Genomic DNA, 25482 nt, shown 5'->3' with positions numbered 1-25482 from the left:
CCCCTCTTCATGAGGCTACTTCTGCAGTACCAACTACTAATTTTTTGGGTGTCCTCATGGACAGGGTGGATTTTACCCCTGTAAGGCTCTGAAATTAGTTGAAACTGTATAATTAAAGTAACTCAAGGCCACTGTATTCATTTCCTAGGGCTGTCGTACCAAATTACCACAACTGGATGGCTTAAAGCAACAGATTTATTCTCTCACTGTTCTGGAGGCCAGAAGTCTGAAATCAAAGTGTTGGCAAGTCCATGCTCCATCTGAAGGCTCTAGGAGAGAATCCTTCCTCATCTGTCCCAGCTTCTGGTGGCTCCAAGTCTTCCTTGGCTTCTGGCAGCATCACTCCAATCTCTCTCTGCCTCTGTCTTCACATGCTCTTCACATGACCTTCTCCCTGGGTCTGTCTGTGTGAAAAATCTCCCTTTCCTTTCTCTAATAAGGACACCAGTCATTGGATTTAGGGCCCACCCTAAATTCAGGATGATCTCATCTTAAGATCCTCAACTTGATTACATCTGCTAAGACTCTATTTCCAAACAAGGTCACATTCTCAGGTACTGGGAGTTAAGACTTGGACATATCTGTTGGAGGGCCATTATTCAATCCACTACAGCCACCAAGACCTCAAGTTTACTCTGTATTCTATCTCCTAACTGAAATTATATCCAACCATATTGTCCGACATAGCTTATCAGAAGTTCTACAACTGAAACCAAACAATACTTAGATACTCTAATAATAATATGCTAATATAAGTATGCCCCAAATCTGGAAATAAAATTTCTTCCATTACTAAATTCTCAAAAGAAAATGAACGTATTGTGCTTGGTCCCTAACTCCAAGCAAAATAGCTGCTTCTTCATCAATAATGTGGCTGCCTTGAGCCAAAGGTCTTTGCTTAGTGAGATCTCAAATATTAAACACTAGACCCTGTCTTTGTACTAACCAAGAATATGAAGATACCCCACCATTGCTGGTGACTCACCTCAAGTCCATCGGTGGCTCTGAAAATGTTAGTCACCATTACAAGAGTTGTGTTGCTCCCCTGAATACACAGTCAGCATCAATGACAATAATTATGGCCAATTCCCCTTTTCTCTCTAATAATGCAGATGCAAGGTAGTCAGCTCGGCCTTCTGGGCTGATTTCCAGGGTCTGAGATTGGCATCTACTCTTGACCGTGTCCTTCCGTATTTTACCTGCCCCATTTCCTGAAAACCCAACATTCCCATCAAATTTTGAACTTCTCTCAGTATATCGTGCTGTATATCTCTTTCAATCTAGCTGAGTTGCCCCGATTAACAGTTGAGTTACAAGCTATTGTTTGCCTACAAGACAGACAATTATGTGATGTGTCCATAATATTCTCCTGCTTATAAGATCTTGTAGTTCTTTCCAAGAAACCTATGGAGAATCCAAGGAAAAGAATTCATCAGACAAAGTGGTTGCCACTGACCTGCCTTTGTAAAACTCACCCCCTGGAAGTGGTTGGAGGGATTTGCGGCATGAGCAGATTTGGGTATTCTGCTCCTTAAATCAAGTACCAATTTCTAAGTGCCCACCCATCCACAACAAAAAGGACTTTTCATACCACTCATCGTTAACCTGTAGACAGAAGAATAACAATAGGTAAATGCTGCAGGTCTTTCCTCTCTTCAGTATGTTTCGGTTAGGCCAATAGTGGAATACTAGGATTTTATTGGGAGGTCAAAAGTATAGCCAACATTTGGTGAGGCCAAAGCTGGTGTTTCATCTCATGCAGTGGCACAAATTCACAATAGATCCCTGAAAGCCCTGATCCACTTACCTTGGACCCATCCTGATCTGCCATCTTCCTTCTAGGAGAGAAGTGAACTCCCATATAGGACACCGTGAACCAATCCAGGAGTGCCTTTTCCCCATTTCCTTTCAACTCTACCTTTCTTAATATTCCAAATACATGTCTGGTCAATTTCTGATCTTGCTCCAATGATGTGGACATTAGCAGGAGGTCTTCAACATTCTGGACTACTCTGTCACTCAGCATATCTTTGATGGCTTCCTTCTTATGTCTATGGAAGATATGAGAAAACTTGGACAGATATCTAGAAGCCTTGGGACACAACAGTCCATGCCCATTGCCTACTTTCTCATATGTATGCAGTTCTAAATCAATGTTTCTTTTTCAGTAGTGATAACTAGAACCCATTTGCTACAAATTAGGTTGTAAATGACTTAATCCAAGGTCCCATCTTTGTTAATGTCTCTGGGAATGTGGTGCCCTGGAAACCAGAAGATATCTTATTTAGTACTCTATAATTCTAAGCCTCCTTGGTGCCACCCATTGGCCAGTCCCTGATGGTGACTAACCATGTTGAGCACATTTTCATGTGCTTATTGGGCATTTGTTTATCTTCTTTTGTGAAGTGTCTCTTCACATATTTTGACCATTTTTAATTGCCCATTATTGACTTGTGAGGATTCTTATAGATTGTGTATAGAGGTCTATTGTCAGAGATAGGTACAGGAATATTTTGTTCCAGTCTATAGTTTGCCTTTTCATTTTTTTAAATGGTGTCTTTAGATGAGCAGAAATTTTTAATTTTAATGAAGTCCAATTTACCAATTTTGTCTTTTGGGTTAGTGACTTTTGGGTCCTAAGAAATTATGCCCATTTCAAGGTTTTGAAGATATTTTCCTATGTTTTCTTCTAAAAACTTTAAGGTCTTAGCTTTTATGTTCAGGTCTATGATCCATTTTAAATTAATTTTTATGTATGGTGTGAGGTAAGGGTCAAGGTTTATTTTTATTTTGTTGAAAAGACCTTTCCTTTTCCCAATAAATTACCTTGACACCTTTATTGAAAATAAATTGACCATGCATTTACATGTGAGTCTATTTCTAGACTCTGTTCTGTGCCATTGACCTATTTATCTAACCTTATGCTAATTCCACACTGTTTTGATTACTGTATCTTTACAGTAAGTCTTAAAATCAGACAATGTAATCCTCTAATTTTGTTTTTCTCTTTGTTTCGGCTATTCTAAGACTTTTGCACTTCCATATAATTTTAGAATCAGCTAGTCAATTTCAACAAAAAGGCCCATTGGGATTTTGATTAGAATTGTATTGAATTTACACACAATTTGGGGAGAAAAGGCATTTTAACAATATTGAGCATATCTAACCATTTATTTAGATCTTCTTTAATTTTTATATGTGATGTTTTGTAGTTTTCAGTGTCAAAGTCTTGCCTATCTTTTGTTCCAATACTTTCTAACTATTTTATGCTTTCTGATGCTATTATAAATGGCATTGCTTTTCATTATTTTAATATTAAATTTAATATTTAATAACTGTTGGCAGTATTATAAACATAACTAATTTTTGTATATTGACTTTCTATCCCATGACCTTGATAAATTTTCATGTTAGTTCTAGTAGATTTTTTGTAGATTCCTTAGAATTATCTACATATTCAATCTTGTTTTCTGCAAATAAAGACTGTTTTATTTCTTGGTTTTCGGTCTTTAGACCATTTTTTTTTTTCTTTTTCTTGGCCTATTGCATTGGTATAAACTCATTTTGAAAAGCGGTTATAAAGGATATATCTTTGACATATTCCATTTTCCCTTTCATTTAGGCCTGTTTTGGCCTCTGAAAACTTTTTTGTTTGAGGTATGTTTCTCATCTTCATTCCCCACAGTTAGAAAGGAATACCTTTTCCCCATTCTTCCAGTTTCTATGAGGAGGGGTTTTCTCTAAAAAGTCCTGGCTAGTTGAGTTACCTGACTTGTGAGTTTGGGTTAGGAACTGGGTCTGAGTATCATAGCCCCTACCTCACTTGGAAGCTGGCCTGCCCACAGGAAATGTGTGTTCTTGATGCCAGCAGCCATACAGTAAGCTCAATGGTCAAGTCTCTGTCCTTGGAAGAAGAGGTAATTGTAGTCCAGCTCCTTTTGGACCAGGTGCATATGTCTGATTACTGCGGGGCTCAGTGAACAGACCCTTTGGCTCTCATCCTAAGCTACATACTCTGACTTAGCCTTTTACAACACAGGTTATGTATGGGCTCTCACCTGTTTTAACCCTTGTCTAATGCCCCAGTTTATTTAGAACTCAGATGGGAATGAGGGGTGCCATTTACTGGAACCTCACAAGACCCCCCACAGTCAGTACTTCCTTAGTTTATCTCCCACTGTTGCCTAAGGCACTGTCCTCTGTTCGTCTGAAGCATTGTCTCAGTCTTGACTGAACCTTAGAATCATTTGAGGGGCTTTTTAAAAACCTCAAGACCCAGGCCTACCCCCAATAACTTAAATCAAAAGGTAGGGGTGAGGACCAGACATCTATATTTTTTCAAGTGGTCCAGAGTCTAGTGCAGAGGAAGAGCTGAGAACCATTTATCTAAACCATCTAAACTACCCTGCAACACACCATCTCTGCTCTAGGTCCTCACAGTTTTGGGGCCAGATTAATTCCCGAGACTAAGATATGTGAGATAGTCTTTTTTCCAATGAAACAGAAGCTTCCTTTTCTTTTTATCTGATAAAAAAGTCTGCCACACGCAAGCGGTTAAGTGCGCGCGTTCCGCTGCGGCGGCCCGGGGTTCGTTGGTTCGGATCCCGGGCATGCACCGAAGTACTGCTTGGTAAGCCATGCTGTGGCGGCGTCCCATATAAAGTGGAGGAAGATGGGCACCGATGTTAGCCCAGGGCCGTCTTCCTCAGCAAAAAAAGAGGAGGATTGGCGGATGTTAGCTCAGGGCTGATCTCCTCACAAAAAAAAAAAAAAAAAAAAAAAAAAAAGTCTGCCACATTTCTATAGAAAAAGCTGCAATCTGGATCTCTAAGACTGATAAACCTAACTAGCATGTGTGGGGAGGAAGGCCACAGAGGGAACGTTAATGCAGAAACATCCTGGTATTTCTGGGTCAACCTGCCCTGGACCTGGATGGAAAATCAATGCTTATCTTCCTGGCGGGGGGTGGGTAATATGCTGATGGATGATAGGTCTAACTGACAAAACACAATTGAGGGAGTAAAACTGTTCAACTGATGCAAGGTCTGGAGAGCTGAGCAGAGAGGCCATTCCAAAGTGGGCCTTACTAGAAACTATGCCACACTGTCACAGAGACACAAGTGCCCACACAGTAACGTCCAAAGACACGTGCCCTGGCCCCACTGTGAGCCTCTCCCATGTGCTGCTTTAATCGCTGAATGCCCTCCTGCCTCATTCTCAAGGTTCCTGCACAAATATGTCAGATGTTGGCATTTGAAGAGGCCTGATTAAGAACCAATCGAGAAGTAAGACAAAAGATGGAAACCAAAATATCATCTTATTACCGGAGAAGCCAATATTGAACAATGTGGCTCAGATCTCTGGGCAAGAGGGCTTCCTCACTCTGAACCTCACAATCAGGCAGACTTACCCACCAGGCACAGAAGACCCTGGACTACCTTGGACCTCGCCCACAGTGCAGGGTATTTATCACTCAGCGCACAGCACGGCCAAGAGTGCTTCGGAGCACGTGCTCGCTGCAGACAGACCAATACCAAAGCGGAGGAGGAGTGGAAGGGACTGGTTGACACACACTCCTCTCTGTACACTCATGGATCAGATCGTCACTTCTGCTGTGGGGTGAAAGTAGTGGGGATGGGGAGAGGCAGTAGAGTGGTACTCATGGAGCTCCTCAGAAGGACAATTCAAGGCCCTCTAACACTAAGGAAAAATGAAAGTGACATAATGTTTAAAAATAAAATACTTAAATTTAATAGAAGTAACTCTGAAAATATAAAACAAATAACTTGTGTGTGTGTGTGTGTGTGTGTGTGAGGAAGATCGGCCCTGAGCTAACATCTGCCAATCCTCCTCTTTTTTTTTGCTGAGGAAGCTTGTTCCTGGGCTAACATCCATGCCCATCTTCCCCCACTTTATATGGGACGCTGCCACAGCATGGCCTGACAATCGGTGTGTCAGTGCGCACCGGGGATCTGAATTGGGGAACCCCGGGCCACCGCAGCGGAGCGTGCGCACTTAACCCTTGCACCACTGGGCCGGCCCCTAAAACAAATAACTTTTAAGTGATTGAAATAAAGGCTAAAACTAGCCATTATAAATTCCAAATGCACCTAAAAAGGAGAAAAAAAATTTTTGGATAAAATCCCAATAAAATGAATTAAAAGATAATAAACTGTAAAATAAAAATACAAAGTTTGAAGTTTAGATAGCTAAGTAAATGAGAAAAGAGAAGAAATAGTTAGAGCCAAATGTGGAATGAGTGTCTATAACACCAAAAGCATTTGGAAAATTCCAAATTCCCAGGGAAGAGACTGATGGGCCTTCTCTGGTTTGCATACATATCCCTGGTCCAGTTAACTGTGGCCAGTGGGGTCGGGTCACAATGTATAGTGGTGGGTGGGGTCCATCCACAGTGGGTAAAGTAGAAGTTACATATGGGGCAGACACTATGAAAGGTGAGTATGACAGAGTGATACAGAAATAGCCCAGCCTTTAGGGCTGAGCTCTGTGATATTCAGCAAGTCACTTATCTTCTCTAAGCCTCAATTTCTTCACCTGCAAATAGGAACACTGCAACTTGCCTTAGTGTTATTATGAAGATTAAACAAGAAAATGCATGTAAAGCAAATGACACAGCTGGCCCAGGAAGGTGTTTTCTCCTCCACCTCCACAGGGGTGAACATAACCGATTCTTTCTGCATGTGGGGTGGGAGATAAAAAGTAGCTTCTAAGGGGAACACTTCAGGCCTGAGTTACTCCAAGTCCAAAGGAAGTTCCCCAGGAACCTGTGGCCCCAAGACAACCCCAGAAGTGGGAACAACTTTCCCTAAAAGAGCCATAACATCCATTTTGACTCCTAGCCCCATCCCCATGGCTTACTTCTGAAACAAAGAATCATGATGTCAAAGAACCTGGCCCAAGTTTGGAGCCTCTTCCAGGCAGATAATTCAGCATGTATAAACACTGGTGCATCTTTATACTGGACACACTTCATTGAGACTTGTCCTCGAATAGTCCCCTGACTCTGTGCTCTGACACTCGTCTGATGCTCCTGTTTCTGTCCTCTGGACTTGGCCCTGAGGTTAGTATCTGATCTCCTTAGCTGATCTCTCGTTACTTCTTACAGACATGGCTTTTTATTCCCCCTTTCTGCTCTTTGTACTTTTGCCTAGATTGAGTAGGATCACACTCCCCCTGTTAGCCACTTGAGACCAACTCTTGGTGCCACCCATGGGCCAGATCTCTAGCTGGCCCTGCTCGGTACCTCAGGGGGAAATTTGAACAAAACCCACTATCCATTGGGGCCAAGACAATGCACACGGCCATGTATGGTCTCATAAGGACGGATACTAGGTGAGCATACTGGGATCAGATCCATTTGCCTCTATAGCAAAATTAGAGGAGGGAGTAGAGAAGGCGAAGGTGAGGATGGGATCCCAGCTTGAAGCCAAGCAGTGTCCATGCTTAGGGTCAAACACATCTGGCAATATCTATTGAATTGGAAGATGTGCCTATCAGGAGTCTATTGTTTGAGGGATGGAGAAATCGCAGAAGAAAAGAACATATCCTCGAGGAAGAGAAAGCCAGGTAGACAAACTTGATCCATTTAAGAATAGCTAATACCCATTCACATTTAGAACTGTGGTAGATTAGTGTCCCTCCTGCTTTACTCTTTGCCACATAAGCTGAAAACCTCTCCACTCTGCCACTGGGCCCAGCCTTCTGACTTGTTTGGCCTGTGGGATGGTAGCAGGCTGGATATACACAGAGACTTGAAAAAGCACTTCAGCCTTTCCACCCATGCTCTTGCACCCCTGTCTTCACCATGAGAACATGCCTGGGCTAGCCTACTGGAGGGAGATACGTGGAGAACTGAGTCACCCTAGCCAACCTCCAGACCTGTGAGGTCCCGCCAACCGCCAGCTATCTCCCAGTCCCATGAGTGAGCACAGCTGAGACTTGAAGAACTGCCCAGCCTAGATCACCAACCTGCAGACTTGTGAGCTAAGTAAGTATGTATCATGCTAAGGCACTGATTTTTGAGGTAGCTTGTTACACAGCATTATGTGGCAATAGATAACTGATGCAATAATAATACAATCTTATCATCAGAAAAAGGTTAAGGTTTGGTGATATCTACCACTCATATTCATCTTCTGATATAGCTTCCATCTTGACTCACCCTTGAAACCTATGGAGAGGACAGTTTTAAAGCAGCACTGATGGAACTGTTTAATTAATCTTGGTAAAAGAGTGGAGGATAAGCAACCTTGTTTGGGGACTCCACCAACAGGAAGCAACACAGGCAGGGGACGTGGCCTTCTTCTGTCTTTCCCAACAGAATGCAGTGTGTCAAAGGCTCTCCGCCTCAGGAGTGATGCTCAGTGGGAGCTGGCAGTCAGTACCCAGCAGAAGGGGTAAGGAGGCCCCGTAGGAGAGGTGATGCCCAGAAGTGGTGAGGTACCTAGAGGACACAATGGAATTCAGCGTAGAAGAGTGGGTTGAAGAAAAGAAGGTGGCTGGTGCCCATTATAACTGACCAGCTTTGTCCATGAGCACATGAGAGACCATCTGAGTGAGGACTCTATGCAGACGGGATCCTACACTACAGCTGAGGCCACAAGTTAGGGAAAGACAGACACATTGTAACTACCCACCCATCCAGCTAACTGCCAGGTAAAGAGCATTGAGCCTCTTCTTCGGCAGCCATCTGTCCACTGACACGAGTCCCATTTCAATTCCTTTAAAGCAATCTAATGTAAATTGCTTAACATGTTTGTTGTTATTGTTGTCACTAAAGTCTAGTCTATAGCTCTCAGTTAACTGTCTATTTCCCAAATGAGATACCAAAGCCTGTTACAGTCACTGAGAATGGATTTCCCATTCCCTTTGATAAATTTCAAATGTGGCAGCTGGAGGGTAAAAGCTGATAGGGTATAAAAAACAGCTGCTTTGCGAATATACGTGGACAAACGCATCTGGCGAGACACAGTATAGGAGAGCGTGAGGAACCCACCGTGGGAGGGAGACAATTTGGGCTAGGATCCGTCTCTGCCATTTAATAACTGTGCCTACAGACAGGTCACTTCACCTTTACTGAGTCTCCGTTCCCTTATCTGAAAAATGGGCATTATAAGATCTATCTGAAGAAAATGAACTGTTAACGAAGATTCAATGAATTTATTTATGTACAATGCTTAGAATAGCACCTAGCACATAGTAAGCACTCAATAATGGTTAGCCATTATTACTATTTTATTATAGACACTATATATACAACTGTTTTGGAGAAGAGGGAGGGGTGTGTGTGTGTGTGTGTGTGTGTGTGTGTGTGTGTCTATGCCTGGAGGGAAAGGACAGGAGAGGGAAAATGCCCAGTTGTGTTGTTGTGACATTACTGATGTACCAAGGACTCAGGAGACTGGGAAACTGTTTTAGGTCACCTTAACAAACCAATCTGGCTTCTGTAGAGTTGTTACAAATGTTTCACTGAAAAGCAATGCACTCCAAGTAATGAGTGCTGAAGTGGGCAGTGGAGTGCAGTGAACAATCTGAGTGCAAACTCTGGCTCTGACACTGCCTGCCTGTTGATCCTGGGCAAGCCACTCGATGGCGCTCCTTCTCTACAAAAGGGGAAATGATACCTGCCCCCTCCCAATAGGATTGCTATGGGCTTCACTGGGTCAAAGTACACGATGAGTGCATACTCTGAGTGAGGCCAGGGGCTGGTTCACCGAACCTAAGCAATCACGTTATTGGGCACTCAACCCGATCCTTGACCATGCTGTTTCCTGAGCATCCATAACAGGACTTGCTTGAAAACCTAGCCAGGACTTGGCAGCATAAGAAGCTGGCATTAGGCTCTTTTATAAACAAACTTTAAGTACACGGAAGGGTTTTCTATCCCTCAACTGGGAGAAGAGTGTGCCGTGTTTGAGTCAGGCGGAAATTGAAGCCCACTCTCAGACCTGCTGACTTGACCAGGAGCAAGCATGTAAGCACCCTTGCTGCGACCACCTGGTCACCCACGGAGCACAGTGGGACTCTGCAGCTGGAGGACTGCACTTACAAATCAATTTACCATTAAGAATAACCAAGGCCTTTTGCCAACACGGTGTGTCATATTTATTGGGCTATTCACAGGTCAGCTAAAACATGATGAAGGGAAAAGACTGGATGTGATCAGTAATGTCAGGAAATAAAATACTTAGAATGTCTTAGTTTCAAATTTTGCATTCCACTGTGGCTGAGGAATATGAACAATTCATGGACATAACTGCAATGGTGCGTTTATTTTTAGCAACAGGAAGCACATACATTTATTTAACCAATGACTAAGTTAACCAATAACATTTAAAGAACAATAAGCCAAAAAGAAAACTGTATTTTCAGGTAGCTAAGACAAGAAAATCATTTATACAAATTAAATTGATACAAAATACATTATAAAGAGAACACACCTACAAAAGTCATTAAGTTGGTCAAAGAGCAAGGATGTCACAGAACACCACACTGGGACAACACTGGTGTGAATTCATTTCAGTTACGAAAGTATGTCCAAAGTGTGAGTTACACATTTACTGAGGTAAAGGCACAATCACTTCAACATAATTAATGGGGAAGAATCCAGATTCCCCATGTAGCATTCCTTCATACCAGTTTTCATCTATTTGATTGGTTAATGTAATGATGTCCCCTTCTTTAAATCCTAGTTCTCCTTGGTTTTCTGGCTCAAAGTCATAGAGACCACGACAGCAGGGTTGGTCCATGGGAACGTTAGAACCTGTCCGCATCATATGGAGATAAAAAGTACACGTTAACATGACAAATCATCCACGGAAAATTGGAAAGGTGGCGAGCTGGAGAAACCACGAACAGCAGGCCCCTGCCTTCCTTCCCTTGACAAGGCCGGCTTGACCCAGCTCACTGTGCTGTGCTTGTGGTCTCTGCCCTCCCAGCTGCCCCTCAGCAGGTGACGCCCTAGCTGACCTCCTAGGCCCATGGCTTTTCTCATCAGCACTCCCAGCCAAAGAATTCAGGCCCAGCCCATCTCCTTGAAGCATGTACTCAGCTTGAAGCATCTCCTACTCAGCTCTGTCTAGAGCCCAAGGGAGGTGCAGAATTACAAGGCCCAACTCCCCTCAGGGAGCTTAGAGTTTCCTTGTGGAGACTGGACAACTCATGTGAAACATTTAAAGAACAGAGATGAGGTGATGTATCACTCATAGCTCAGAAGCTCAGAGGAGAAGGAAGCAGGAAAGGCCTGGGTGGTTGGCGACATCTTCCTAGAGCTGGTGATCAGAAGCTGGAACATGGCAGAGTGTGAGACTGGAGAGGGATGAGCAGAATATTTACAGACCAGCCTGACATCTTAGGGTTACTGTACCAAGAAGTTCTCAGAATGACATTTTTTAAATAATTATTTTTTAATTTCAAAATTAAAAGATGGCAATGGTAAAAAAAAAAAAAAAGAGAGAGAGAAAAGACAAGACTTATGCAAAACTGAGAAAAGTCAGCTGTAACCTACTAACCTGGAGATAACCAATGTTAAATTAACATTTTGGCATAGAAGCTTCCAGATACCTTTATGAATATATTTGTGTATGTATTTACATATAGCTGTTTTCACAAAAGAATCTTCCTATATATATGTTATTGTGAACATCTTTTCTGACTACTTTTAATTACTGACCAGTTGTCAACTATATCAATACATAAAACATAATTTCTTTTACAAATCTCCTGTTATTGGATAAGATCCTTCCTTCCTCTTTCTCTCTCTTCCTTTCCTCATTTCTTCCCTCTTTTTTTTGTTCTCTCTTGGCTGTCATAGATAACTCTTTGAAAAATATCCTAATACACATGTATTTACAAATGTGCACGATTAACTCCTGAGTGTAAACTTCTAAAGTGAATTTGCTGTTCACAGAACGTAAATTTTCCCAATACATTCCCAATACATTTCCCATTAACATTTACTGTCAATTTATTTTTTTATCTTTCTTTGTCTTAAAAGTTTTAGGGGCCTATACACTATAAATATTAACCCTTTATCTGCCATGTTTGACACAAGTATTCTCAGCTTATCATCTGGTTTTTTCATTTTGTTTTTGGAGTATGTACTGGCAATGGGGCAGGGAAGAAGGTTTCTGTTTTGTTTTGGCATAAGTACAGAAATTTTAAACAGTATAAGCAGCCAAATTGATCAAACTTTTCATTCATGGTTTCTTTATTTACATATAAATATTCAACTAAATTTATCCCAGTAATTTTTTAATTTAATTTTTTCATGTGAAAATTTTTACTTTTAATCCATTTGCATTTTGGCAAATAGAGGTATTATTTATTTTTAATAATGCTTAAGCAGTTATCTCAACATGATTGATTAAGTAATGCGTTCTTTCTCCACTGATTTAAAATATTACTTTTATCTTTATCATGTATTTAATTACCATGTGCACTTGGATCTATTTTAGGATTTTCTATTTTGTTGCACTGATCCATTTAGGTAACTGTACCATATCACTTTAAATGTTGTAGCTTTAAAATAAATGTTAATAACTAGTAAAGAAGTTCCTCATCATTATTCTTCTATTTCAAAATTTCCTATTCTCATGAAATCATTCAACCAGTATTAATGTATCAATTAGTATCAGTGTATCAAGCTCCCCCAACAAAATCTCATTTTGATTCTAACTGGATCATATTTTTTAGTATTCATAAAATTAATTTCAAAAGTTTTAAATGAATGACCATTACATGGTTTGAAGAAACTGCACTTATTTATGTGTTACACTTTTATTCTATGGCTAGACTGAGTTTGCTACTATTTAAGATTTTTCCATCTATATTTAAAAGTGACATTACTTCCTTTTTATATTCGGGTCAGGTTTTGGTATCAGAGTATGTTAACTTCATAAAATAAACTTTTTTTCTATTTTCTAAAATATTCAAACTTGAAGATTTGAAAAAAATGGCCCCAAATTACCTAGGCCTATGGATTTCTGAACATGGAATGCTCTCTAGCATGGCTTACGATAGTGACTTAGCTTGTCTGGGAAGGAGATGTGGTCACCTCACTCCAGTTCACCATAGCCGCTGAAGGGGACATGAGGTCTCAGTGGTTCCCGTGGTTCCATGTAGAGAAGCTGAAGGTGAGAGGATGAGCAGGAGCTGAGGGGCTACCCTGGCCAAGTGAGGTAATGCCCCCCACCCCCCGAAGGGTGGCGGGCAGGAACTACTGGTGAGCTCAGAGGGAGATGTGACATTCCGTGAAGATGGGGCTGGAAGGAGGCTAAAGCCCATCCCAGGAAAACCACACACCCCATCTACTTGGAGACCACACACCCCATCTACATGAAGACCACACACCCCATCTACTTGGAGACCACACACCCCATCTACATGAAGACCACACACCCCATCGATGTGGAGACCACACACCCCATGTACATGGAGACCACACACCCCATGCACATGGAGGCCACACACCCCATCTACTTGGAGACCACACACCCCACCTACATGGAGACCACACACTCCATCTACATGGAGACCACACACCCCATCTACTTGGAGACCACACACCCCCTTGATGTGGAGATCACCACATGGACAGAGGCCACCACCAACAGATGAACGGGGATCCCAAAGGAGACCGGCGAAGCCTCCACACACTCAACAGCTCCTCATGTCCTCATCACATCACACCAGAAGAGTGGGGTCAAAAGGCAGGGGCAGTGTCCCAGAGCAAGACCATGCCAGTTTCACAGTTCTTGTCCTTTGAGAAAAGAATTTAATCCTTTTATGTGATTGAGATATCTGTCTATATGTTACCTCAATTCTGCCATTCTATTTAATGCTTTCCATTTTTATTTCATTTTTCTATTATTATTACACTTTCTTTCTTTCTTTCTCTCTCGACTTCAATTGAGAGTTGAAACAAGTTCTGCTAGAGATTATGTTCCTTCCTCACCAAATCTTTCACATCCGAGTAAAGAGAATAGATACACTTGGGTATTTCTGTGGTGGGTCAAATGAGAAGCCCCTTTGTCCTGGGGAGGGGTAGGGAGTGGCAGCAAATTCACCTAGTGACAGGGCAGTCCTCCTCAGTGCCATCCCCACTCCTAAATTCTTCAGCACTTTGTCCACGCCCAGGTGGGGTGAGAGCCAAGCCCCCCCTCACTTGAGGAGTGTTTATCAGTGAGGCTCCCCCCTTGTCTTCCCGTGGCCGTGGTTCTCAACCTGGAGGCACATTAAAAAGCCCACTGCGCAGGCTGAACCCCAGACCAATTAAATCAGAAGCTCTGGCAATGCGACCTGGGCATCAGGATTTTAAAAATTTCTCAGGTGCTTCCAGTGTCCAAGAGAGGTTGAGAAGCCCCAGCTTAATGGTATCCCTTTCCTCCATTGTCTTTGACCAGAGCTTGAGAGTGTCAAGGAGTTTCAGCTGGTGGGAAAAGGGGGGGCTCTTCTTCCTCTCCAGGTAGGAAGCCCCTTGCCACGTGGTGACTTAATGGAAGGTCAGCCTTTTAAAATCTGGCCCCATCGGCTCTATAATCTCTAGAATCTACTTGATGTTTCTAGCATTTGGAGGGCTCCTTCCAAGACAGACTCCATTCCACCCTAAGTCTGTATATTTCTTTCATCATAAGGATGGGAGTTGGGGAGTGGTAGGATTTAAGTACTGGTACTCAGTTCATCATCTTGAATTTGAACAGAATAACAGTCAATGATTTCAAAGCACTGGGGAAATGACTTTACAATGCAGAACTTTTCATTTTCCTTTGGGAATACAGTGTATATCTGGGTGGGTAGGTGGGTGGGTGGGGGCTGGGCACTGAAAACCTATGACAATTTGAACTGTTGAGTCAAAGTCAATTTTTTTAATGAATAACTTTTATGTGTTTTAATGTGGTCCATAAAAATGATTAGCTTAGTATTCTGTTAGCATTTCTCTCACTACTCGTTTTTAATAGAGAAGGAGTCAGGTGCCAACCACATGATAGTCTTGAGAAGCATTTCCTTGAACACAAAATGTTAATGCTAGATGGATATTGGTGGTCTTCCATGAATCCTCTTTTTGAAGAGGAGGCAGCAATGCCTCCAAGACGTCACAACAGCCTGTTCTCAGGGCTGACGGCAACTCCAAAATGAGACTCCAGGGCTCCAGACCCCAGCCCGTGACCTACCCTCCTGAAGTCAACTCCTACATGATCCATGACACTGCTAAGGGCTGCCAGGACATTTTGCGTGCTATCACACTGACTATAGGGCTAATTATATATTTTCTTTTCCTCCCATTTACTCTGAGATGAGCTTTCTGCAATGACTGAAATAAATACCCAATGGTGGGCATGCACTTCTCCCAGCCACCACCTACGTGTGCATATGTGTATACTCCCTGCATACATACTCAACAAACCAGGGAAAAGACACATTACTCACTTCTCACTTCATTTATTCTGAGCAAGGGACCACTGTCACGCTGCCCACTTTGATTTCCCAACAGCTGGAAAGCGACCAACACTCACATCACACTCTGTCAGCAAATGAACCCAAAACACAGCATCTCTCCTAAGACCACTATGTGGAGAGACTCCTGGGCAAGAGTTCCCTGACTCAGGGAAGGCTCGAGCACCTGGCACTCCAGCCACCTCTGAGCTTCCCCCAGCACTGAGCACAGCTCTCCACAGCGTGGGCACTGGAGAAACCTGCACGTACCCAAGCTCGGGCTGCTGTCCTGAATTACACACGCAGGGGGGTGATATGCTGAAATATCATCCAGTGCATTTGTCCTGCTGGGTCATTTCTACCGTCTGGGACTCTAACACAAGCAGCTGTGGCCCCCCTTACTTTAGGGGGAGGGTGGAACCTGCACATGAACAAAGCCGCCAATGTTTAGCTTATAAGTTCCAAAATAATGCTATTTCAGTTGCGAAATATGAAAGCAAGGCTTTCCGCTTTCGTGCCAGGCTTCTATGAGATCTGAGAGGCAGAGAGAGAGAGAGAGAGAGGGAGAGAGACTGACCTCTGGGTTCCAAGGAACCAGAGCTTGAGGAACTCAAGAGAGTCTATTACCAGCTGTGGAGAGGGGAGGGCTGTTTCTTGCCACCCGGAGAAGAGGTACAAGCTCTTCCTGGAGGCAGGGAAGGGGCCTGGAGAGGCAAGAGGGTGGGCAAGAAGGTTGAAATGCTCCCTGGATTCCACCCTGAGGTACGGGGCTCTGAGGCCCCACTTCCCCCTGGACGGCAGGCTCCCAAAGTGCTCTAGACCAACACAGGGTACTGTGCACAGTGGAAATGGCAGGTGGTGTAACTAAACAGAGAGGGAGCCTGAGGGCGCCACCCCTAGCTCCGCATGAACTGTGAACAAATCTTAGGTCCCAGCAGGAAGTGAGAATGTGCTGAGGCGACAGCTGGACCAGAGATGGCCGGCGGTGGGTACACAGGCTCAGGAGGCAGAGATCTGGCAACCCAGAGACAGAGGCTTGGGCCACAGACCCGGGCCCAGGCTTGGGGTGACCAGCTATCTCAGCTGTGGAAGCAGTTAAGACCCAGCCAAGCCCCCTCACCTGCCACCATGATGTTCCATAAACTCCCCCTCACAGCCAGGCAACATCCTGGGGTGGGAGTGGGGGAACCTTTGAGAAAATCCAAAAGCCCTGACAGGGAATTTCAGCTGAATTGACTGGGTTTAAATCTTGAATTAACAAAGTAATAAATGGATAGTCTATGCTTTCTATTGGAAGAGACTGAGTTATCCTGAAATGGCAAGATTATGGTTTTTTCCACCATTAGAAGAAATGGAAAAAAGATTAAAAAAAATTTTTTTTTTGGCCAAAAGTAGAAATGGAAAAAAGATTAAGTTGCTTCCGCCATTGGTCTAAATGGAGGCTCATAACCAAGTTCAGTTCAGTCAAAGAGAAACCAAGTTTCTGCCCACCTAAGTGACAGGGCATGAATTTTCCTTCTCCACAAAAGTCAGTCAGTGTCACCATGGATGGAACCCAGAAGCTCTGCAGAATAGGTTGTACATCCTCGGGGGATCCTTCCAACTGGACTCGACACTAACGTCTACAAGGTGACTGAATGCCCGGCTGCTCACAATCAGAAGCCGCCACCTCTCTGGAAATCTGCCCTGAAGAATAGATGGGTCCTACCCAGCGCCCCATCTTCGTTGGCCACCCACTCCTTTTCCCCCTGGGGTCTTGCAGCTATTGCTCCTCGACCACCTCCACCCGCACCCTTTCCTCGTTCAGTGGTTGGCACCTGGAACCACGGCAAATAAGAGCACACGGGCTCCTCGCTGGCTGACGTGGACATGAGTGCCCGAGACGGCACGGAAATCCCAACCCCGTGCTGTGCTGTCCGCGAGGAGGCCGCCTCCTCCTGCCTGGCTGGGCAGCCCGTGTTTATTTTCTCTTACTCCTGAGACCTGGCTTAACGTAACATGAGAGCAGAGGTGGGAAAAACACAGTCTTCCTTGTTAAAGCACTGAAACAAAGATTATTTTAACAGAGAAAAGGGAATGTCCCTGTTAAATATTTATTACTCAAGCTCTGTTACACACCATTAGGGGGAAAAAAAAGGAGACCCTCACACAAGAGTTTTAAGGTGGCCGGTGAGTCAGCACCAGCAACACACACAGGTAGGGAAATCACGTTCTCCCTAAAATAAATTTCCCTTCCCTCTTGGCAATAATATGGTCCAGTTTCTAACAATATTGGGTCCCCTCTTATTTTAACAGCAGGAACATTCTTGGGAGTGCCCTCCCCACCACCCCACCTTTTGTTTCCCCAAGTCCCTGCCACACAGGGCTACTCGCATGTACAGAAATGCTGAGCACATCTTGTTCTGATAGCGGCAGCCCCACCATTCTTCCGCCCCAATCGGCTATAGGGATGAAATAATCACCCTCAGTTTTCAATGTTTACCATGTGCCAGGACAATATTCTAAGTGCCTCAGAGATATTAGTGGATTCAATTCTCAGAGAAGCGCTCTGATTAGGTGCCATTATTTCCCCCAATTTGATGGATGGAGAAACTGAGGCATACAGAAGTTCAAAGCAATTAAACAGCAGTGCTGAGATTTGACCTATGCCATGTCTCCCCACTGAAAACTGTTAGCTTGCAAGTTTATCCTCACTCTATTTCTGGGCCAACCCCAGCCTAGGGGGTGGTCCATCCGCCAGGCTTGGAATGAGCCTGTGGGTCCTCAGCTCAGTCTGCCCTGGGGAGCTTCCAGGCCTTGGAATGCTCTCTAGGACTGTTCTCCACCTAAATCCTTCCCTGATCCTGGAAGGTCTGCCCATCCCACCTGGCCTTGCCAGTCACGCTTGGGAGCTGTCCCTCAGGTACTTACTCTCTGTCCTGCTTTCCTCAGCCCAAGCTCCTGCTTCAAAGCAAGTAGCTCAAGGCTTCAATTAAAAAAACAAGCAAACAAAACAAAACAAAAACTCCAGGTGGTGGACGAGACAGCAGAGTGGAGACTGGCCTTTCGGGCTGTCTCTCTTCCTCCCTCTGTCTCTGCCACACACCAGGACCTGGGAGCCTGTTCTCAGGGCTGCTCTCAGCCTTGCTCACCCTGACTTCAAGGAGGTGGAGGTGGAGGGAGTGGTCAGCGGGGCACGGGGCACCCATCTCTCTGCAGCACTGAACATCACCACTCTTCCCCTGTATTGAACTTGGGTTATTTTCAGACCTCCAAAGGAGCCCACTGCTCTCTCTTCTCCTCAGCTCGCCCTGACTTTGGGGATTTCATTACCTGGAAGCATTCGGCCAGAGCATCCCCACCGAAAGGCAAACTATGACTCCCCACTCCTATTTTTTAGGGGGGAAAGAGGATGGAGAGAGAAGTAATTCACACAACTGCTGTCAACAGGAGGCCCTATCAGAGTACAAGGCATGGAGTCTCCCGGAAGCTACTGACCTGAGGAGGGCTCTTTGTCTCTTAGTAAATGCCCCAGACTGCTGTGCCTTTTGAGTTTTTGTTCCTGCTTTTTATAGCTTTTCTCTTGCCTCCCTTGTAGTCAGGCTGCGACCTGTCACTTTTTCCTGCTGTCAGTGGGCCTTCTCGAAGTGGTCCCTCAGGCCTTTCTAATCTGCCGCCTCCAGTCTGCTGTAGGCTGGGAAATCAGATAACCAATTATGTAACATTAACAGCCACCATATTGTGGGCTCTTACTCCGTAGCAAGTACTATGTGTGCGTGCCCAGCACCTCACATTTACATGATCTAATTTAATCCTTAGAACAACCCTGTGCGGTCGGGATGATAATTCCTGTTCTTTTGAGAATGAAATTGAGACCCAGAGGTATGGAGTGAGAGCCAGGATTGGGCCTCCCTCTGACTCCAAAGTCCACTTAACAGTGAGGACTGCAGGTGACACCCATCTTGGCTGAGTGGGCTCATTTTCTGCTCACTTCCTGAATTCTGGAGGTTCAGAAGGGATTCCTTATGACTTCTGCCACCTATGGGGCAGCTAGGGAGCAGAGAGGAAGTTTCCTGTTAAGGGGTGGAATCCGCGGCCCAGAGAGGAACGAGACCCAAGTCTCCTTCTGCAGCTTTGGCTGTACAACCCCAAGACGAGACTGTGCCGGCACCAGCTGACTAGAGAGTTCATCTCTTACCACGTTGGGGCAAAAAACTGACTTGGAATTTCAAGTTTATTTCTGGTTCACACTCATTCTCAAACACTCAGTGAATGTGCACTCTGGGCCAGCCACCAAGCTCAACCTATTAGATATCGTCTCTTTTGAATTAGAATGAGCATATCTGATTCAAGCTTCCTTCAAAAGTTGTAATTTCTTTTTTCCAATCTAAAATCTCATGCTCTTGTAGCATAATTTTTTTAAAGCTAACACTTTCCCTTTAGCTGACTCAGACAGGGCACTGGTGCATAATTCTGATAAATACCACAAAAACCATGTTGTTCAACATCTCTAAAATACTATTTTTGTCTACTGGCAAGAACACATTGGACAGAAACTTCAGATCCCTGGGTTCTAGCTCTGGGTTAGGTCACCTCTGGGCCCTGATTTCCTTATCTGCAAATTTTAAGCCTTAATCTATGGTTAATGCTATGGACCGAATGTTTGTATCCCTCCCCAAATTCACATGTTGAAGCCCTAACCGCCGGTGTAATGGTATGTGGAGGTGGGGCCCTTGGGAGGTGATTAGGTCAGGAGGGTGGAGCTTTCATGAATCGTATAGTGACACCATGTGAGGACACAATGAGAAGACAGAAACCAGAACGCGGGCCCTCACCGGACACCGAATCTATCAGCACCTTGATCTTGAACATTCCAGCCTCCAAAACGGTGAGAAATAAGTGTTGGTTGTTTAAACCACTCAGTCTCTGGTATTCTGTTACAGCAGCGCAAGCCAACTAAGACAATTAAGTACTAAACTACTAAGTAAAGTATAGTGAAAGTCTATGAACTGTCTTTCCAGAAGTAAGAACCCTGTATTTAGCATAGGAGATAGGACTTATTAAAATTACTTGTCAACAGAACTCAAGCTTAATCATCATAATCTATACAAATAAGCATGTGTAAGTTGTTTTAACCTGAACACCAATCCTCCACAACTTACACAGGTCATATTAGATGAGTTAACAGTAAGTGTGTGCCCCCCACTTTACAAAGCCTTGACTTATCTACTGAGATGACTTTTGCAGAAATCTCAGAAGCTGTGGTCCATTTATTTTTCAAAGGCTCCTGAGGTGACCCCTCCACTACAACCAGGCCCAGGGCTCGTGGGCTGCCTTGGCCACTCTGAGTGAAGGGAAAGGGGAGGACAAATCAGAGGTGGCTTCCGGGCCACTGGCCCAGGCCTCAGCTTGCAGACAGTGTTCTATTTGGCCTGCTTCTTGCCTTGTGCAATGTAGATTAGTTACCAATATTTAAAAATCAAGAGATTGCACATAAATATATGATTTCTGGCTTCTCTTGAAAAATCAGAAAGGCTGCTATCCTGGGCCCAGACTCTCAGGCAACAAGCAACTGCTGTGGACGACGGGCCGCCCCCTTGGACAGGGCGAGTGTCTCTAGTTGGCTACAGACTCACCTCCTGTTGTGCTCCTGACTCACAGGCCTGGTGTCAGCCATTTATCATCGGCCTGGCACTGTTTTCTTACACTTTCCCTGTGTCCCTCATTCCCATAATCTGGCACTAGTGTGTGCACCTGAGGCCACACCCACTGGACGACTCCTGGGTGTGTCATTCGTGTGGATTCAAGCAGAAAGCCCTCCGGAACTCTGCAACACAGCTGCCCTATGTGTTATTCCTGGAAACAATGGACTTTACGCTATTTTTAAAAAACATAAGCACGCATGTTAATCTTTAGATGATAGTATTTTAAATTTTATCCTAAAGACCAAATGTATCATTGCAGAATAGGCATGAAGACCCTAAAATATGCAGCATTTGAGATAATATAATCATATAACCATTTCAGAGGAGTAGTGTTAAAATCCCCACAACTGAGACAGAAGTTACATCTCACAGGCTTTCCAAAGACTCGTTCTACAGATGATTTAGAAGAATCACAGGAAGCCGTTCCCTGCAATGAGAAAATCTCTCCCTCTAAAGCTTCCTTCCGACTGAAAAACAAGAGAAGGGCTCCTCCCCTTTCTCAAATCAATGGCTACTGATCAACAATAATAATCATAGTTCACATTTCAATTTTTTAAAATATTTTTTAAAATATAGAAAATGTTCAACCTGTGCACTTTTCAAATTTATAAGAATGCTAAGTACTCATAAAAGATAAATATTGCAGCCACAGAATTAAATCTGGAAAAGAACCTTGGACTGTCTTAAGATCAGTCATTTCATTTAGGGGCAAGTTCAAATCAGTCCAGAGACGTTAAGAAACTCACCCAAAGTCACACAGCTAACAAGTGCCGGAATCTGGGCTACAGTGTGGGGCTCCTGTTTCCTGGTTCATTTCTGTCTTGTCAATAACTCTGACTCTGAGCCACCACTGAAAACACGTAGAAATGGATGTGGTGGGAGGGGGCCAGAGGCAGGACAGAAAAAAAAAAAAACAGAAGAAAAGAGTGGGAGGGAATAAAGAGAAAAGTGAGAAATAGCCTGCTGACTGAGCAATCATCATTGTCACTGCTGTGTGAAATTTTAATTTCCTCTTCGGAAATTTAGGTAAAAAATGCATATATTTCTATCTGCAAAGTGCTCGTCTTCTTTAATTTTCAAAATTCACACTTTACCTTTGAACAAATGTTTATTTTCTAATGTAATCCTAGAGATTTTGCCCCAGTGAGGGGAATGACTTGGGCTCTAGACATTATTTCCGAGCCCCCACAGAAGTGTCAAGAAACTTATAAAAGTCTCGTTTATACCTAAAGGGAGTTAGAATGTCTTAATATAAGCCATTGGAGAGATTTATTTGGCCTCGCTCTGAAATGCCTGTAGCACACATTTGGAACCCACATTTGTTCTCTAATCTCAGCCTTCCACATTTTTAAAGTTGATCCCAGTTTGGAGCACATTAACCCTTAGTTGTGATTATATAAAGTGGTAGCCTCTTTAAGAACTTCAGTGAAAAAAAAAAAACCTTATAAATAAACGAGTTGATAAAAAATGTAAAATATACTTGGTCCTCTAATCTTTAAACTTATAATTCAGTAAGTGACAATTTGGAGTCTGAAAAAAATTACCCTTGGGTAGGAAAGACACTTGAGCATAGGTCACAAGTTCCTTCACTATTTTCTTCAAAACCAGTGGTTTTCTGGGAACAACCCAGGCACACGTTTCAGTTCGAGGACTTTCCTTGGCCTCCTTTCCTCCTTGGGGACCCAGGGGCAGCATATCCTGATGAAGCGTCATGACCCCAGACTCACGGGCTTGGACAGGCCGTGGTTTCTCCTAGCCAGGGCCTAAACTTGGATTTTGTCTGTAATCCATCATTTCAAGATGTGATTTCCACACCCGCCCCCCTTCTCCATTTTTGGCTTACTTTATTCATTCTCTTAAGTACCTAGAAATGATATTATCAAAGATTCCATCTCAGTCCCCTGATGGATTCTGCCTAATTGACCTACCTCCTTTCATCTCCCATTTTTTTTTCTTTAGAAAGAAGAAATGATGAAGAAAATGTTCTTGGAATTCATTTCTGGCAGAGTCCTGTGAGCTTTGCTTTAAATTGTTAGTGAAATGCTTGACATTTTTCCTTCACTTTATAAACATTATGTGCAAATCATTCAGAATCCTAATGGAAAGTCATTTCCCATTAATGCAGGCTATAAAATGCCATTTTCTTTTGAAACTGTGCCTTAGAAACAAACAGTACAGGACCTCTTTACACTTGCAAATTCCACCCACAAATCAACGAAGCCCGAGGTTGGAGTTGGGGACTGAAGCTATGGCCAAGGGAAACTTAGAGGAGGCAGCCTGGGAGGGGCTCAGGCACACACGTCAAACAGTGGCACACGGAGGGCTCTGCAGCAGCGGAGAATCCAGTCATTGGACAGTGAGCCTTCTTTAAAGCCATCTTTTGCACATCCGTGATCTCTGGCTGGCCACCACCCTTCTAACAACTTATCTGCCTAGGGACTGAGCTCTGGCCAAGAAGGAGGGCACAAAAGCGCCGGCATGCGGTCTGGAGGAGGAACCTGAAGAACGCACTGTCGTATCAATGTTTTCTTCTTCCAAGTCAGATGCATACCACACACTGCCTTTGCGACCACCTGTTGGTTACAGATTCCCTCTGATCAAAAATCTTGGAAATAAATCATTCCTGATGCTCTTGAACATTTTATAATATTCCCCAGTATTCCTTCTTAATGATATCAAATGAAATATCTATAAGGTAAAGTGCCCCACTCTGCTACTTACTGGCTCTGCAACCTTGAGAAAAATCTCACTTAATCTCTCTGAGCCTCCAGTTACTCATCTGTAAAATGGGGATAATAATAGTTCTAGAAATGTGTATGAAGTATGTAGTACATTACCTGACCCATAGCAAGTACTCAACAAGTGTAACTTCTATGTTGTTATAGTATTATTTATTACTGTTTTATTTTTTATTATGATCACTTCCTTGTAATATTGTTATGAGGATGAAATGAGCTATGTATCTAGAACATCAAATAATAATACCTGGCATATTTTCAGCACTCAAACGCCATGCCCTTATGCCCTTAAGTGATACTTTAGTTAAAGCACTTTTCCATTTTTAGAGAGTACAACACTCTCCACATTGTTAGTCTGAGAGGTCACATTTAGCATCCCTCTGGTAGATGGAGGCACCTTCACAAAGAAAAGCTGACTGCTCTCTCATGGCAGACGAGAGCAGGGTGTCCTGGGAGCTTGACTCAAAGTCCTGCCTCCAAGATCTACCCTGTGCTTGGACGCAGGCTGGAAGGGTAATGATGATGGGGTAGGGATTGAGCCCTGGGGTCTTGGGTTCTGTTTGTTCTGCTTCATTCAGATACAATATACTGGGGGTGGGGGTGGGGTTGGACTCATTTTCAAAGTTTTTAGTCAGTTTGTTTATATCCAGCTCTCTCTAAACAGAAATGGTCTTTTTTTGAAGCAGCTTACAATAATATATGTATTTAGAATAAAGTTTTTCCAGACCAGAAATAGAAAAGAAAAGCCATAAAAAGTAGAGAAACAATAAATTTTCATTCAAATAAGAGAACTTTGAGAGTAAAAGGCAAACTATGGCCTGTGGGCCACGTCCACTCATTTACGTATTATCTATGGCTGCTTTCACGCTACGACAGAGTCGACTCATCGCAGCAGAGACCACACAGCCCACAAAGCCTCAAATATTTACTGTTTGGCCCTCTACAGAAACTTTGCCAACCCCCAGGTTATCCTAATGTTCATTCCCACAAGCAGTGTGGGAACGTACATGGTACCACATTCTAATACTCTAGAAATGAATTATGTGGGACCCCATAGAGATGTCAGTGAGTGACAGAACAGACATTTTCTTCCACAATAAATCTGGAGTAGACATATGTGGTAGAAACTGCAAGCCGGCCACCAAAACCTACTTGTCCCTTCTCCCACAGTAATTATAGTACAATATACTATATCCTACACTATAATATAATATGATGATTATAGTATAATCACAGGTAGGGTGTGGCTCTCCAGCTCACCTCTCCCCCAACCTTTGCAGCTAGACATGGTCGTGTGACTTAGCTCTCGCCAGTGGGATGGGAGGGGACGTGATGTGAGCCACTTTTGGCCCATTTTCTTGAGAGAAAAATCTCTGGCCCTGGACTTCCATTCTTAATTTCTATCTGGTTTGAACCACTGTTTTCTTGAGTCTCTGTGGAACAGTAGCTACTATTACCCTAACTAATAGAGAAACTGGTATCAAAAGTGGAGTGTTGCCATAATAAAACCTAAAATTCATGGCACTGACTCTGTGGCAAGGCAGTGATGAAGAAGAAACAGCAATAACAGGCCTGAAAGCCGGTGACCCTTGTTAAGTTACGTCAAA

The 25482-nt window shown here is 43.6% G+C and overlaps 1 protein-coding gene across 6 annotated transcripts in view; it reads right to left on the bottom strand.

Moving 5' to 3' along the window:
• Positions 1 to 25482, bottom strand: part of LOC131406510 (endophilin-A3) — a 536830-nt gene that overhangs the window by 375144 nt on the left and 136204 nt on the right. For 5 of the 6 annotated variants that reach the window (XM_058542563.1, XM_058542561.1, XM_058542562.1 and 2 more), the window contains one exon: positions 10274 to 10783. The exons of the other annotated variant lie outside the window; for it this stretch is intronic. In XM_058542563.1, coding sequence (XP_058398546.1) covers positions 10578 to 10783 — 206 coding nt within the window. In that variant the 3' untranslated portion in view covers positions 10274 to 10577. Of the gene's footprint in view, positions 1 to 10273; positions 10784 to 25482 lie in introns of those variants that run through there. 6 annotated transcript variants of the gene reach the window in all.

The sequence above is a fragment of the Diceros bicornis genome, chromosome 5, assembly GCF_020826845.1.
Source record: "Diceros bicornis minor isolate mBicDic1 chromosome 5, mDicBic1.mat.cur, whole genome shotgun sequence".
Classification (NCBI taxonomy): domain Eukaryota; kingdom Metazoa; phylum Chordata; class Mammalia; order Perissodactyla; family Rhinocerotidae; genus Diceros; species Diceros bicornis.
This window is presented reverse-complemented; position numbering and strand designations above follow the sequence as displayed.